The following is a 16901-nucleotide window of genomic DNA, read 5'->3' as shown; positions in this document are numbered from 1 at the left end:
ACGAGGAAATATCTACAAGTGCAAAACAAATCATCGAACGTTTTGTGCCGTTATACAGAAAACAATTATTTTGCATAGATGAACAGTTATCTAAGAGATACAAGACAGGACTGGGAATGTGCCATTTTAATTTGATAAGCGTTATAACGAACATGGAACTTATAGGTCACTTCTGGATTGTCAACCAAATAAGTTCCATTTTGACATTCATGATTGATGTAACTTTCATTTCCTTGAGAAAGTCCCTTGTAGAAACATGATGAGCTTTCCTGAGTTTGGCTTTGTTCTGAAGCTCACCAGGTCTAGTATTTGATCCAACAGGTGTTTGCCTTTTAGCATTCATTTCCTGATGTGCCAGCTTTGTGCTGCGGGTTCTAATGGCCAATGCCTGACTTGGAAAATGAATGATTTAATGAGTTTTCACATGCAGCCATGGGTATAATTGTGTTAAATGATCCGGTACACTCTTTTGTGTCAGAATCATCACAGCTTTGTTTTTAATCCAACATCCTCTGGAGAAGGAAGCAAGTGCAGCGCCTACCTATTCATCAGAAAGCTGATGGACTTAAGTGCAGTCAAATCTAAAGCCAGGTTCCTTCTTAGTGCTTATTGGCGGCCTGACAATGGCTCGCCATATTAAAGTTTTGTGTTCTTAAACTGTGCCAAGCCTCAACTTCACTTTGGAATGTCATTGTCCATTTAATAATGTTGGTTGAGTGTGGTTGGGAGTTTTACTGCAGCGATAAGCATTTGTTCAGATTTAGTACTGCTGTATTCAATCTGTCAGAATATGATTTATTACCTTATGAGTGCCAGAAGGAAAATGTTGCTGAGTGACAACATGATTCAGTTTCCTATGGCCCAAAGGAAATTTTCCGTTCATCGGCATTGCGATACCGATGTAGGGATCAGCCGAGCCTTTGGTAATTTGATTACTGCATTAAGGACACGAGTCCATACCCATTGCACATATGCATCAAAGCATCATTCACCCTTGTTTGAGTGGAAGCTCTCTAATTGAGTCAGCACTTGATTGGCCTTTTAGTTGCTTGATTGACTGAACTATTGATGGTCTTCTTTAAAGTGCTCTTAGGGATCTTTTGTCTTATTCGCAAATGCATTTGTCTCCATGAAATTCTTCCGTCAAGTGCTCGTGGTTGTTTCCGTCTGTTTTACTTCCATATTAATAATAAGCGTGTTCAATAAGTGCCGTGCTGGCTGGCTTCTAACTCTCGTCAGCACACGCGTCCTTCTGCTGTGGCGCAAGTTTGGTCTCGGCTTTAAGTGATGCCGACGTTCTTTGTGAAAATGCATGTATGTAAAACAAGTGCATGTAAACCACAAGTACTTCTTGAACAATCTGCTTTCGAAGAACACTTCAGAGACTTTCAGTTTTTCATGTAACTGCAGCATCATCCTTTCTGTGGCGAGCTGATTGTGTGCAGATATTTTCCAGCTTTTGTTAGTGTGGGATCAGCCAGTAAGACCCACCAAGCTGTCTTCTTAATAATGACACCTGGTGCAGTGTGTTAAACAAATCCTCCGTGAAGGCACGTTGCTGCCTTAGTAGTGTTTTCTACATTTAGGATGAGGGATCACTCCGTCCCCCTACGGTGGAGCCTGTGCGGCTCTAAATCACCTCATTAATCGGCCTTCTCTGCTCAAGATGTCTGGCCCAGGCTCCCTTCCATTAGGAGAAATCCATTATACATGGCCCTGGTGAGACGCAACACACGGAGGAAACAAGCTGTGTGGGATTGTGTTTGTGTGTGTGTGCGTGCATGCTTTATGTCCCCAGTTGTCCTGTTGGACATGTAAATTTAAATGAGGAACAGTCTGAAGGTCATTTAGCTGTGCATACAACATATTTAAGTAAGACCTGCTGTCGCCTCTGTGCTTTTTTAAGTGGACTGACTTCTCGTTCACACACTGAAGGAGCAATGTTTTGATGCAAGTGCACACAGATGTGTCTACGTGGATGCATGCATATGTGTGTGTGTGTGTATGTCAGTTGCTGTTACTCAGGTTGTGGTGGGAATCGGGTCCATTCATCCTCAAGTTATTTCCAGCCTTAATGAAACACCTGAGACCGGCGTTGCCAGCCTGGTATCTGCGTGTGCATTCAGAAGACTTATAACTGAGGGATAATAAGCTGCGCTGGGCCATTCACTCGTACCCCTGTGAACACCTAATGCAAAATAATTGCTCGCCTCGCCGATCATTTGTCATTTTTTTGTCATCAGTAGATTTCTTATGTGGTTAATGTCTGCTTGGCGTGACTGCGCAGTGTGGACCGTTATAGTTAAAAAGTGCTATATATATTTTTTGTTAATTTTCAAATAATAAAATTGCATGAGCTGTGATCATATACATTACTGTTGCAGTGTGTTTTCTGAAGGCTTTAACCAACCTGAGCCATGAAAGTCTTTGCTTTTTCCCCCCTAACGACTGGTTTTATTTCCTGTGTTCCTTTAGAGATCAGGGCCCAGTTGGTGGAGCAGCAGAAATGTCTGGACCAGCAGACGGAGATGCGGGTCCAGCTGTTGCAGGACCTGCAGGACTTCTTCAGGAAGAAGGCAGAGATTGAAATGGAATACTCTAGAAACCTGGAGAAACTGGCCGAACGCTTCATGGCAAAAACGCGCAGCACCAAGGACCACCAGCAGTACAAGTAAGGAGATGCTGTCTGATGCCTGTTTGATCTGAATCACACACACATGCACACAGACAGCAATGCTCTATAAAGATTGACAATGGGAGAAAACTGCAGACGGAGCTCGGTTGTTTTCAGAAAGTTGCATCTTAACCTTTTTGCATGAAGGCGGAAACGGAGTGTGCAGGAAATTTTCCACTTCAGGAGCCATTTTCAAAATACTGCGTTTTCAGTGGCTTCGAGCTCCGGTGTCATGTAAACAAACACTCAAAACTCCCCGAAACCTTTACCATTCTTTTCAAGTTCTGCCGTCTAAACAGGGCTTCATGCACCAAGTTGCAGAGACAGATACACAAAAGATGAACAGGAGACTACTCATAATCAAGCATATTTCCACCTTTGACTTTAGAGATTAGAGATGTGAAATGGATTCGGATTCTTCATCAGTGGTGTTTCTATTTTCCGGGTCTCGCTCTGTCATCCTACCGTTTGTCTCCACCGTGCATCATAGTTTGACTTTGAGCCTTTTTTTGGATCTACTTCACACTGAAGTGGGTTGCAATTTTTGGCCTTATAACACTGTGGGAGTCTCCTCATGGAAAAAGAAGACATTACCATATTGTTTGAACTTGTGGTTGGAGCAAACATTTTTTTTTTGTATTTTTTCGTATTTTTGTCCTCGCCGTCTGCGAGCAGCTCTGCTTTGTCTGAAGCGTCAATGGCTCTAGCAGCTGTACGTACCCGTGTGTGTGTGTGTGTTTCGGTGAGTAGGCTGGTATGGCGCTCTGTGGTTTTCTTTGTGTGATGTACAGTCTGGTCACTTCATTCACAGAGTAAACATTTGGCGAGCGACCGGAGCATATTTCTTAAATAAATAGGAGACATTTGAATAGCATTAAAAACCTTCCTGTGAGTTTTAAATCACGTGGCCCATATTTTCGCACCGACATAAACACACGTACAGTAAGGCTTCAGTGTTCTCCGGGCTGTTTTCATTGGATGAATTTGTCTGCGGTGTCAAAAAGTGTCCTTTCATTTTGTCAGCTGCCTCAAGCCAGTTTGACTTGACAGGTCTTGTTGGCAAAATGAAAAACAGTCCAAAAGTGGCTTAAAAATTACCATTTAAATACCTAAATTAATCAAAACAAGCTGAAATTAAAAGCAGGCAGCTGCTGTGGGTGACACTGAAGCTGCAATCATGTGTCTGCTTTGCATAACCGATGTTGAGTGGAGTTGACGAGGTGTCATTCTTTCTCTCGAAGCTGCATTAAGCTGCAGCGTGGACGATATTCTGGACTCTCTCCAGTCTCCCCCCAGGAGCAGGAATGGCATGTGCTGTCACATGATCTTTTTTTTTCCAGTTGAAAGTAGCCTGCAAACTTTAATTACCTTTAAAAATGTTGGATAAAGCTGTTTTATCCAACAGGAGTGAAGTAAAGAGTGATGTGCCACCAACAGACTTACTGTGCTCGATGGCCTGCACTGAAATAACAATGTTTCCCCTGAAATGTGGAGCTATTTTTCTAAAAATAGCCGCATTGAAATAAATTCCAGTCTCATAAGAATAACAGTACTTGCTTAAAGATCCATCAGGGTTTGCAAGTACAACAATATTTTTTTGGCCCCTGCACAGGAGCGCACAACTGTTCATTATGAAACAAGACGTAATAAATCGGCGGGATAATTTAATCCCTGACTGTTTTGTCAACTTCTGGCAGACAAAACGCATTAACGTTGAAGTACTGCTGTCTGTTCAGCCGTGGGTTTATTTTACACTTTTAACAACGTGTCTTCCAGGAACCTGAGTGAACTCCTGTGACGACACACACCCCCTTCACAAACACACTCTCTTATTCATTAGCCTACATTCTTTTCTTCTTTGTAATGTATATTTTGATGGCAATACATCCAAGACAGTCCAATGTGCATGGATCAAATGTTCTTCTGCTGCAGACGTTTGTTTTTGTTTTTTTTCCTCCATCCTTCTCATTGTCGCCACAGGTACATTCAGTGCACAGTAATGGAAAAAAACAGCTGTAAAGAGTGCTCGGCAAACTTAATAACAAGGTTATATAAAGTAGAGTAGAGAAGGTCTCCAGAACACATTCTGTCTCAGATAATGCTGCAGCAGCTCAATAAAACCAAAAGCACAGGAGAAGCCAGACAAACAGCAGTATCTCATAATTACAGCAGTCGCATTAGACACCAGATGAACCACCAATGTCCGAGGAAAAGGCCCGGTATCACTCAGGTGTGTCCCCTTTTCTTATCAGAAGAAAGCAAAACCACAATCACAGTGGCGTGAGAGTCGCTCCTCTGCCTTTCAGTCGGCAAATATGAACACTCCTCGGTCCCTATCCCGTTTTCTTGAGCACACACACGCAAACAAACACATACTGTATTATGTAAAGTTTGTTCAGGGAGAGATCCTGCGGACTCGTTGAATTATTCATGTCGCAGAAGCCACAGCTGGGATTGTCTGAAACATGTTGCTTTTATCCAGAATGAAGCTCCTGGTCGGAGGACTGGTTCAGTTCCAGCCTGCGGATAAACCAGCAGGTGAAGAACACACTGTGGCTGCCGTGTGTGCTGCACTGCACTGTCGGCCATGTGTTGTCGTTTGATTAAACTGAAGTGAGCTTTGTTGGCATCAGGAAACATCACTACTCCCTCTCCTATCACATGTCAGTAAGATTCCATGCACTGATATTGATCCCGGTTCATCAAAGTTGTGTGCATGAAGGAACAACCCCAAATAACTGTGGTTATTTTCATTATGCCAGGGCTATCAAACATAAGGGCCGCGGGTCAAAACTGGATCGCAAGAGGCTCCAGCCCTCTAAACCATCTATCAAATTGTAACAGTTTAAAAGAAAACGTTTTTTACTTTTTTATAAAATAAATTTCTTAATTGGAGTAAACACACACAACACTGAGACCCGAGCCGAGATGCTGGTCATGCTGCTCGTTGCTCAAAGCCATGCTGTTAGGGTGAGTTTGTAGAAACACACATAAACAGTTCACTGTTTCACCTGAAGGCTTCATGAAAATTGGAAACATTTAAAGGTTTTTATGGCACTATTTTACTGGTCCAGCCCGCTGAAGACGAAATTGTGCTGTATGGCCCCTGAACTAAAGTATGTTTGACACCCATGATTTTTACCAAGACATGACGTCCACGACAGCGCTGTATGTCGGCCTACATGCAGTACAGCTACATGTACGATACACTTTTGGATTTCCACTCTGGTGAAGTCTGTGCCGGTGAAAGTGCTTGTATTGTTAATTGTGCAAAGTGATAGTCATGACTTATTTACAAGATCCCAAGAAAAGTATGCATTTCCTTGCTGTTGCAACCTGTTGCTTACTTCTGAGATTTAAACTTTCTCTAGTACGTTGAGAAACCTTCGACCTGCAGGTAGTCATTGAGGCCACGGCTGTACTTCATAATGAAAGCTTTTTATCACTGAGACACTGGAGGATGTTTTTTGTGCTCCTGCTTCGGCACCGTGCATTCTGAAGTGGTAATTATCTCACATTGTTTGCATCCTGTTGCTGTGTGTAAGTGCGAGTGTGTTGACGGTGACCCAGTTACCCGTGGATTTAGACAGAATGGATGGACAGTGCGCCCAGATACACAAACACACACACACACGGGGGCAGAAAACAACAGGCTGCTAATGAGTTCTCCATTTCACTCATCTCCTTCCCCGCCTTTCCTGAACGCCGGGTGTCCTTTCATACCTGCGTGTCAGCCTGGCAGGGGGTCGTCTTGTCTGTCGAAGGCCGTCTGACCCAGTTCCTGCCGTGGCTGAAGGGGAAATGATGACATTGAGAGATTTTCCTGCCATTATGTGGGGTAGGCAGCTCCCAGGGGGGCGTTATGTCGTCACTGGCCACTGTGAGTCCCCCCCACTTATTTTCTTAGCGCGTCCTTGTTTTGACTGCACATCTCCTGCGTGGTTTTGTAGGTCAGCTCATCAGCAAACAAACTTCAGCCCTTGAGGATGCATTAATGTGTGTTTGTGCAAATCAGCATTTTGCCAAAGTTGTGTTTGGTTTGCTCACTTCTTTATCTTACTTTCTGACTCTTCAAACAAATCCTGAGCGGCTATCAAGCATCATTTAAAAGAACAGGGCTCTGGCTTCAAGTGAGCGACAGTCAGGTGCTGATGTTGAAGCCACATAATCAATTATCCCGATACTTACGATAAATCCGTTCAATTATTTGTAATAGGCTTTCACTTTCAGCTGTTTGCCATCCAATCAGATCGTTTCTGGACTCCGCTGCCTGTATCCTGATGTTGTCCAGCTGCTTCTAGCCGGCAGCTGCTTGGCAGTTTGCATCCGCACATGCAAAGGTGTGCATAAATAATAAACACACAGTGGTCTCCAATGCTCTATATTTAGTATCATAGAGTGGAAGCATTGCATCCCCCTGATGCATAATGCAGAAAGGTTTTATGGTAATCGCTCTTTGACAGATGCTGTCCAGCAGAGCTGCTGCTTGAGCTGTGGGACCACGTCACTGTTTTTTTTATTGTTGTTGTTTTTTTGTTTTCTGGTTCTTTGAAAGTGTCCTTTCTCCTGCATGTGGCATTCGTACGCCTCTCAGCTTCCAGCCAAATCACTGTTCTCCGTATGTGTTTGGAAACAGACTGCTTTCGGATGTTTTCCATGTCAGCCTGTGTGGCTTCTCGCTTTATCAAATGCAGTTTGCTTCCTGTTTTTGCAGATAGTCGGGGAACATTTCAGCCGGTCGGAATGCTCGCATCAGTTTTCATTTGTCTCGTTTTGTGCTCTCGCAGCAGATGTGTGCCAGAACCGAGGGCCGGTTCAGGGCTGGGTCACTTTCCGAGTGCAGGATTTCACCTGTTGTGTTGACAAGTGCTGCCCGTCTATGCAAACTGACTTTATGAGGGGGGGAATAGAGGGCGAACCTCCATATGGTTCTGCAAGACATGACCCCAGACCCCTAAAAACACACACACACACACACACACACACACACACACACACACACACACCACACACACGTGTACACAGGCAAACCCGCTTATATTCTGTGCAGGCGGGCAGGCAGGCAGTGAGGAATGTTATAGATTAACCCAGAGGAAGTCCGCCTGCAGGCTCGTGCTACACAGGGCCCCACAGCTCACTCTGGCCTGGACAATGTCCTACAGTTAGCTTGGAAACAGCCGACACACAGCACAGGAAACACTTCTCGGGCTCCCTTTTTTTTTTTTTTTTTCCAAACTCTTTTCTATTCTTACCCCCTTTTGCCTGCAATTCCTCTTTCCTTCCTGTGTCTGTCTGCTGCTGTCAGAATTCTTCTCGCCAGCTTCACTTAAAATACTTGCACGGCTTCTCCAACTTCAGGCCTCGGTGTATATTTAAAGTCTGCGGCAGTTTCCTCTCCGGTCGTAGGGAGTCGTCGTGAGAGCTCTGCCCAGAAACGTCACCGATACAAGTATTTCCAACTCGACTGTGTAAGTCCTTGGAATATATGGAGAACCTTTTAAGCCCGAGCCAGCGGTATATGGGGCATTTAACACCAAGGGATGCCCATGACGCATTTCTCCTCCTCTTTAGTAACAAGCCCTGGCGCATAAGCGCTTGTTTGCCTGCATCCTGCTTGTGGAAGAAACTGTCACAGCCTCACAGAAACATGTTTAAATACCTATAATAGGATCGTGACGTGAATCACTTTCAAATGCTTTACAAGACCGTCAGCTTATTTTTGGGGAATGCTGAAGATTTGAGTCTTGCTGGAGCTCAACTCACAAAGAGCATGATGCAGTAGAATTTAGTTCAATTGATCCTTTTTTTTTATTTATTGGAAACTAAAGATGTTTATTGGTTAATCTGTAATACTCATCATCAGTCATGCTGTGGGTTGTATTTTTTGGAATTATCATCTTTATTATTCATTAACTGACATGACCTGATTAGTCGTTCGTTTCATAGAGATCTCACCGCTCGCTCTTTGCCTGGTCCTTTCAGGAAAGACCAGAACCTGCTGTCACCGGTCAACTGTTGGTACCTGCTGCTGAATCAAGTCCGGCGGGAGAAGCAAGGACCACGCCACTCTGAGCGACATCTACCTCACAACGTCATCATGAGGTCATGCAGATCAGCGAGGACTCCACACGGCTGCTCAAAAAGGTGAGGCCTGAAAGGTCTTTACCGGTTCCTCCGCAGCTGAACCCGTAATGGAACTGCTGAGATCAAACATCATTTAAAGATATTGAAACTCTGAGATTCACAATCCCAGGAGAAGATGGACTGGGAGTCACGGCACTCTGGAGGCCAGTCATTTTCTAATCTACATTGAAAACTGATAAATCTCAAATGACTCTTCATTCCTGGTCTGATCTGCACGGACCCCGGTCTCAGAGTTTTGTTAGTTCTTGGACAAACCCGTTTTTGCTGTGTTTAACACAGATTCAGTTCCATTGGTTTTGAGTTTGTAGTTAATGGTGTCGTGGTCTGTTTCCTGGTTTCTTGTTTCTCTACGTCCCGGGAGTCTCTTTTTGACTGCTCAGACCTCCCTCACTGTTATTTTTTTAAGTTCTTATTACTGTACTGATGTTTGACCCTTATGCAGGGGTCAAATGCATTTCTTTTTCTTTGATCAACTAAACTGTTGAAGTCCCCGCTAACAGAATCCAGATTTCTCAGTGCATCCAGATCGAGAAGCAACATTACAGCCCCGGTGTTGAATAAACAGTCTTTCACTTTCCTCTAACCCCCCCATCTGACAACAGGGTATAATTAGCCGTAGAACGTGCAGTATGATTTATACAGTACACGGTCGGCATTGCTTTGATGGTACGATGCTCCATTAGCATCCCGTGGTTGAGTTTTCTGAATTCAGCGTAATGCAGCCGAACCCAAGTCACCACAGTTTCAGATCCGTAGGCCTTCGGTCTTTAGTGGCTTCACGACCAAAACCGATCTTCAGCCCTTTCCGCCACAAAGATGACAACTCCCCAACAGATCATGAGCTCCTATGCTGCAGGAGTCACTGGAACTCGCCGCAGACCTAAATTACAAAGTGTGTTTTCTTCAGAGGAGAGCTTTCCTGTCAGTTTAGCTCTGTGTTTTTGTGCCTCTTTCCAGTCTGAGCCCTTAGCATCTTACCTTCATGCTCAAAAAGTGAAAAAAATAGTTTGATAAGTAGCTGGCATCCTCCGTCGATGTTGCTGTCTGTGGTTTCGTCTGATTGCACGAGGCTTCAGTTATAAAATACTCATGCCACCCTCCATCGCATAAACAGGAAACTGCAGCCGTCACGTCCTTTTGATAGTGTTTAAAGGCTTAGGGTTGTACTAATGAGGCCAGATGTAAAGCAGACAGTCGTTTTTCAGAGGTTAGTCTCACTGCCTCCCCACCAATTCAGAATACTTTGATGATCATAATGACAGGCTGCTCTCAATGCACATTTATATTCTAAGTACAACTTTGGAGGGCCTTTGCCAAATCCTCACAGTCTTCAGATTAGCGAAGTGGCACTTCAGTCCTGTCATTACTCCCTGTCTACCCACCGCTGTGGAATCCGCCGCGTCCCACGGCACGGAGGAATGCCTGTCCCTGTAAACTCCGCGGCCCCTTTGTGAATCCAGGTGACATTGTGCAGACAAACAGCAGCCTGGTGGGAGGTCTGAGCTCGGAGGAGACCCGAGACGCCGCTCGCCCTCTAATTAAAGCCTCGCCGAGCCTTTGATCTCAGCAGAGCTTCAATAACGAGGCACAAACAACAGAGAAGTCCCCCACGTTACGTCGGCTCCCTCGGCCCGGAGCAGACAGCTGTACCGTTGTCATCCATCCAGCACATCAAGAGCGGTTTTTATTTCCCTGTAAGTTCAGGCGCCACGCTGTGAGGTGCAGCGAAAGACCCCAGAGTCTCCGGCAGCATCGTCCGGTCGACCTGCTTGTCGCTGAGCATCTTCTCACAGTTCCTTTGTGGTAACTTTTTAAAAGCAGCTGCAGCCACGGATTCCTTTTGCAAACACCCACATTTTGTGTTTTTAATTCCAGTACAGGAATAATAAAATGGATCTTTCTTACTGTCTTTCCTTCTTTCTCTCTCTCTCTCTGTCTTCATTCCTTCATGCCTCGATGGATCTTATCACATGTATTCAGTTTTCATTATTCATACAGCCGGCTCCTTGTTTTACTCTGCGCTTTACTCTGCCCTGTTTTATTAATGGGAAGTACATTCTTTGGATGCAGCTAAAAAAGAAGGAATCCCTCAGCCTCTGGTCATCTTCATCTTTTCAACAGCAAATCATCACAATAGCAAAAGGCTAAAGTTGTAAATACATCTGAGTCCATATTTTCTTTCACTTTTTTATTTTTTTTAACCAGTGATGGCCATTCCAGTCATAAAAGTCAAGTTAAAAGGCCATTTTCACAAGATTATAGATGGTAAAGGCCTACCATGCCACTTTCCACATGATCGGGGGTTAACTGTGATCATCAATATGCAAAAATCATGATAACCCACCATGACCCAAACTTGCCCACACTCCACCACAAACTCCTCCTCGCGCTGCTAATTTGCCCTTTTCTCCCCATTTAAACGCAAGTTTGTAAATAATGTGTGTCTGGATGACCGTTTAACTGCCGTCTTATAATAAACCCAGCCCGACCTTGTAAATCAATGAAATTCAGCCTGTTCTTTGATGTTTAAATATACAGATCATGTTTCCATGTCATTTGGTCAAAGTCTGTGCAACACACACACACACACACACACACACACACACACACGCCTGCAGGGTATACGACTGCCATCTCTCCACCATGATTACTGTCAGTGGCAATATGAAACCCACCACTCCCTGGGGGCCGCCTCGGTTTTCTCCTCTCTGGGATTTTATTGTGGTTGAATACAGATGGTATGAACTTAAAAGGGAAAGCCCGTTTGTAGGATCTTTTAATGAATTGGAAGCCCCCCCCCCCCCCCCCCCCCCCCCCCCCCCCCACCCCCCCCCCCCCCCCCCCCCCCCCCACCCCCACCCCCAGGCCCCCCAACAGAGGTTTCATCAGTCGTGAAAGACTGTATGCTTTCAAATTATATCAGTGAGCATGGTCACATAACAAGTTGTTTGGTAATTGACTGTGATCTCATATTAGTCGGCATATCCTGTTTTGAGTTTTTAGAACACCCTAGGTGGAGTGTGGTTTCCGGTTATCCCGGTTGTCTTACTTCTCCCACGCACACGGATGCACTCTTGCAGCTCATGTGATCCCTGACAAGGCTTTTCATTGAGCCTGGATCACCTCCCAGCCTCCTCAATGGGGGAAGAGCTGATGGTGTTGGATGTGACAGATAGTCCAAGGTTCTGTCCTCCGAGAGTGGACGGATCTGCTAATGGCTTTTCCCACAGGAGGAGGTCTATGTCTATTTTCATCCTTCTGACATGCAGGAACTCACAGGTAATGGGGAGTTTACCTGATGCCGTGGAGGGTGTGCGCACACACGGCAGGCTTCAGTTTGTGATACACCACCTCCGCTTTGAATGATCTTTAAATGAGGCTGGTTTACAGAGTAAGCGAGCAGTACGGCAGCAGAGAGCCTCACTATACAGACACACTGAAATCTGTGATCATTTATTCCACAACCTGAGCGATTTTTGTCAAATAACCACTCGATCTGCACCAGGACTGTCAAAAACATGTTAGCCCAATTTCAGGATTGTTTAAAATTTGCTTGGTGGCTTGGCAGACCGGGCTCGAGCCTCTTGAGGGCCAGTTTTGGCCCATGGGCCTTATGTTGTTTGACAACCCTGGTTTGCACTCTTGTTACTGAGCTCAATAAATTTTAGGATCATGCTGGTCAGGTAACTTTTATTCCTTGAAAAACACAGCAGCTTCCAATTTGGAGAGAAGAATTAAAGCTCAGCCTCAAGCAGCAAAATAAAAATGGTAAAACATAGTTTTGGGGATCTTCAACTGTAAAATATACCTAAATCCAAGTGTTCCTACTTGAAAGTGTAAAAAGGTGAACATCCAAAAATGCTACATGAATTGTAGTTATTCATTTATTGCAAAGTGTACAGAGGAAAAGGTTCCAAAATCAAACTGTGGACCCAATTCATTCAATAACACTTCAGTTGAAAATGCATTGTTTTTTGTATTTTTGTTTCAGGAAAGTTTAATTTTGAAAACGATGTTTGTTACCTGACAATGGCAGAACCAGTGAAAATGATGTAGTTATCATGCGTGCGTGTGCGCGTGTGTGTGACAGTGTGTGTTGGGGATCTACATTTGACTGGCATTTTCAGTGGTGCAGCTACAACACGTAGAATCCCCAGGCAGGGCAGAATTAGACACCCTCCACTGCAAAATGAGTCATTCGACATTTCAAACCCAGAAAAGGAAAAGCCGACAGTTTGGTGTGAAAAAACTCCAACAATCATTATTTTTAGAACTATTTGGCACAGATCGAGAGATAAATCAGCAAATAGCTCAAAAACACGAGATCGAAAATTGGAGAAATCTAGTTTTCATTCCACGAGTTCCTCAAACTTTAAAGGCAGCCGTACCTCAAGCATTAGCTCATCCTGTAATTTGCCAAAGGGACGGTGTAGTAACTCCATTATCTTCACTCCATTCGGAGCCTCCAGGTTGTGGTTATCCGGGCTTACAGGATGTTTTGCCTCCTGATTAAGCGAGAGCGACAAATGGGCGAAGTGACGGACCAGGTGGCTGCGAGGAAGGTGTTGCTGATGGCCCAGGTCACTCAGCACGCCGCTCTAATTTCAGACCGCAGCCTGGCAGCCAGCGAGAATGTAATCCTCTTTACTGTCTATGCACATGCTCGGACAGTGTGCCGGTTCTCCTGTGAGTGAGTGACATGCGAAGAGCAGGAGAGGGAGACTGGGTTCCTTTAGACAGAGTTTTTTTTAAGATACGTTGTATTTCAGTGTTCACATCTAACCAGAGTCGCTTTTAGAGCTTAGACTTTGTGTGAGGATGAACGGGTTTGAGACCGTATTAAGGTCAGGCAGGTGTGAGGACATAATAAAGACTTACCTGTCATCCATGTGTAGATTAAGTTGGCCTGTGGGCCAGTTTATCTGGTATCTAGTTTGCCTGGTCTTATCTTCTGTTTTGGTAGTTTTACAGTTGAGATTCACTTCTGATAGCGTCCAGTTCCTTATCTGTCCATACGGATGTCGGGTACTGTTGACTGTTAACATTTATGGTGGATTGTTCTCTGCACACCTGTGTGTGTGTGTGGCGAGTACAGTGCCACCTCCTGGCCTGGCATGCTAACTACATCATTTCCAGTGAAACGGGAAAACTCCGACATGACAACTAAAAAAAAAAAAAACACGATCTCACTTAATGTTGCCTAATTTATCGGTGTTATACAAACTGATGACAGTCTGAACCCAGCAGTCCAGTTTTTTTTATAGATTTACAGTGTGTTTATTTTTTTTGTCGAGGTCCTTAAAAAAGTATGTAGCGCCTCCATTTCTCCACCAGAAGTCAGTCCCGACTCCATACCAGTGCATTTTGTAGCATGATGGCCTCTCCGTGCCCTCCTGCAGCCTTTAGCTGGGAGCGGCACCAAGAATGAGATTTGTCTGAGGATAAGTGAGTTAGACGAAGACCTGGCGTTCGGGCCAAGCTTGTAACATCATCCAGGTAACGGCGCCTGGTATCAGCCGGAGTGGAGAGTTCAGACATTCATTGTCGTGACTCATAATCTTATAAACATGTGATACAGTATATGAGCCGGTGCGAAGGAAATATGGATGCTCCCCTGTTAGATTAATAGAAAAAGCCCCTCTAAATCCATCACGCCGCCACCGTTAAACTGTATCCCGCACCGTGAGGTGCATTAATGTGGGCGTGTGTGTGTGTGATAGTGTTACTGAGTCAGCCTTGTGGCACGGCTGATTGAGTTAACATATTGGGAAGAAATCTCTTCCATTCAACAGTGGAAGTCGGTTAATGTGTTGAGCATGTGGAATGCTTGAAACTGAAGCTGTGTTCGACGATTTAAGTGGAAAAGCCGCGGCGACATTGATACCGCTTTCACACGGAAACCTTATATATGACAAGGGGTGGCGAGGGCAGTGTTTTATGTGCGTATCGGAGAACATTCTCAGGCCAACATCAGAACACGGACATGCAGTAAACAGTGTGTTCTAATGTTGATTTACTGTGGCAACTACGGATGGCAACTGAGAACTGGTTCCTTGCTTTTCTGTGCTCTTATCATAGTGATTTTGGTCTCATCGTTTGTGTCTCTGCTTCTTTTTCAGAGCAAGGAAATAGCCTTTCAACTCCAGGAAGACTTAATGAAAGTCCTGAATGAGCTGTACACAGTAAGTAGTCCTGCCTTCTCTCACTAATGCACTCAATATATTCGTTTTGGCCGCGGCTGAGACTTCTTTACGGTGCTGAGCTAAATAATTTGTAGCAGCTTGATGTCTTTAACCCGGCAACTCAGATGTGTCTGAGGGATCTTAAATTTCTCTGTCAAACCAATTCATCACGGACTAAGTGACTGTGGGAAATGTATGATTTCATTAGCCCTCAGGAAAAGCATAAAGTCATCTATTTTACACTCTTGAACTGGTTTTTTATAACCGAAATATCTACCTCATGATTGCTGTACCGTTCTGTTTGTAATGGCTCCGATCACTTACATTTTATTTGCTCTCAAGTACAAACATTTACTTTTTTTGTCGATATTGATTTTATTAGCTGACGGCACCAACAGATAGAAACTCATGCAAATGTAGAGACTTTACATGCAACAGAAATCCCCCACAATGATCACAGACCATAAGCCTCAGATTGCGGGCCTTTAGAAACCACCCTGCATAATAAATACTTTGAAGATACCCAGAATGGGCTCAAACATTCGAACCTTGTGGCTAAATGTTCTGGAAACCTTTGTAACATTGCAATAGACCATCAAACATCTGCATGAAACAGGAATCCACATCTGCAGACTACTTTCTATAACAGAAATTCTTCTGCAGTATGTAATAATTTAAGTAACTGCAGCTTTGACCTTGTTGATAAATGCACTTAAAATCTGAAATCAATACCTAATTCTACTGAACTACAGTAATCAGCCCTGTTAGCCTACCATCTTGAAACGTTGGTATTTTGATCCCACATCCCTCCCATGTGTGCAAGTTTCCTCAAGCAAGATAATAAGCTGTACGTTTGTCAGAATGGCCGATCATAGGAAATGTGTAGATACTGATGGAGTGGTTAAACGTGAAAGTAAGTTTATTCATTTTGTATTTGGTTGGTTTTTCCTTTGCTGTAACAATGTGTCTTCACAATAAAAAGATGGCTTTCATTTCATTGTGAATGTTGCAACATTTGTGACAAATATGCATCAGTGGGATGAGCAGCCATGCTTAGTGTGTTACCACACACAGCTTTCCTCACACAGACTGGTATACGTTTGCTTATCCGAGCCCCAGATACCGAGCATAGAGAACGGCAGCGGTTCTACTTCCAGTCGCTGTTCCTGCTGCTCCAAGCACGACAGCGTGTTACTCCAAACTCAATGTGTGTCACTCTGACCGCCGTCCACGCTCTAGATCTGACCCGGTTTAGCCCGGCGGGCGGACACGCACACACGTATTTACACATACGTGCACACTCGCACATGTGGGGCAGCGCTTGCATCAGACGGCCGCAGTCCCGATGCCGGCCTCCGCCAATGAAATAACAGGTCTGATCTGTCTCTAAATAAGTCCCTCTAAAAAGAGCAGTCGAGTAAACAAACCAGCAGCCGAATCCAGACCAGTAAGTGTGGAGTGCAAGGCCCAAGGTCAGTCACCCATTTCTAAACGGGTTAGACCAAACCCCACCAAAGGCAAGGCACCCAGACAAACGGGAGCTGTGCTCTGTTATTCCTCCTGCACGGAAATAACTCGGTTCGGAGGAGAGATATTTAGATTCCGAGTTGGGCGAGCCTCGATCTGCGCTGAAGCCGAGGTTTCTGCGCAGGCGAGTGTGTTTCATACGCAGGTTCGGGGGCTGTAATTTGCTGAAGTCAGTTCATTCTAGGTTAAACCGCCGGGACTTGATATTGCTGCCTTCTCGCGGGTGTTTGAGTGCGTTTCATGCCCTTGTGCTCAGCTCAACGCACTTGGTCAACTGCCTTGATGCCAAGTCCATTTAGCTTCACAGAAAGGCTGGAAAAAGTTCAATTAGACTCATTTTAGCTGATTATTTATTGCACAGTTTCAAAGGAGTG

General features: G+C 44.6%; 1 protein-coding gene across 1 annotated transcript in view; it reads left to right on the top strand.

The window, feature by feature from the left end:
- Positions 1-2480: 2480 nt before the first annotated feature.
- Positions 2481-16901, top strand: part of LOC115384442 (SLIT-ROBO Rho GTPase-activating protein 1-like) — a 47692-nt gene continuing 33271 nt past the window's right edge. The window contains 5 exon segments of the mRNA XM_030086717.1: positions 2481-2671; positions 8657-8723; positions 8725-8768; positions 8770-8818; positions 14938-15000. Coding sequence (XP_029942577.1) covers positions 2529-2671; positions 8657-8723; positions 8725-8768; positions 8770-8818; positions 14938-15000 — 366 coding nt within the window. The 5' untranslated portion in view covers positions 2481-2528.

The sequence above is a fragment of the Salarias fasciatus genome, unplaced genomic scaffold, assembly GCF_902148845.1.
Source record: "Salarias fasciatus unplaced genomic scaffold, fSalaFa1.1, whole genome shotgun sequence".
Lineage (NCBI taxonomy): Eukaryota > Metazoa > Chordata > Actinopteri > Blenniiformes > Blenniidae > Salarias > Salarias fasciatus.
This window is presented reverse-complemented; position numbering and strand designations above follow the sequence as displayed.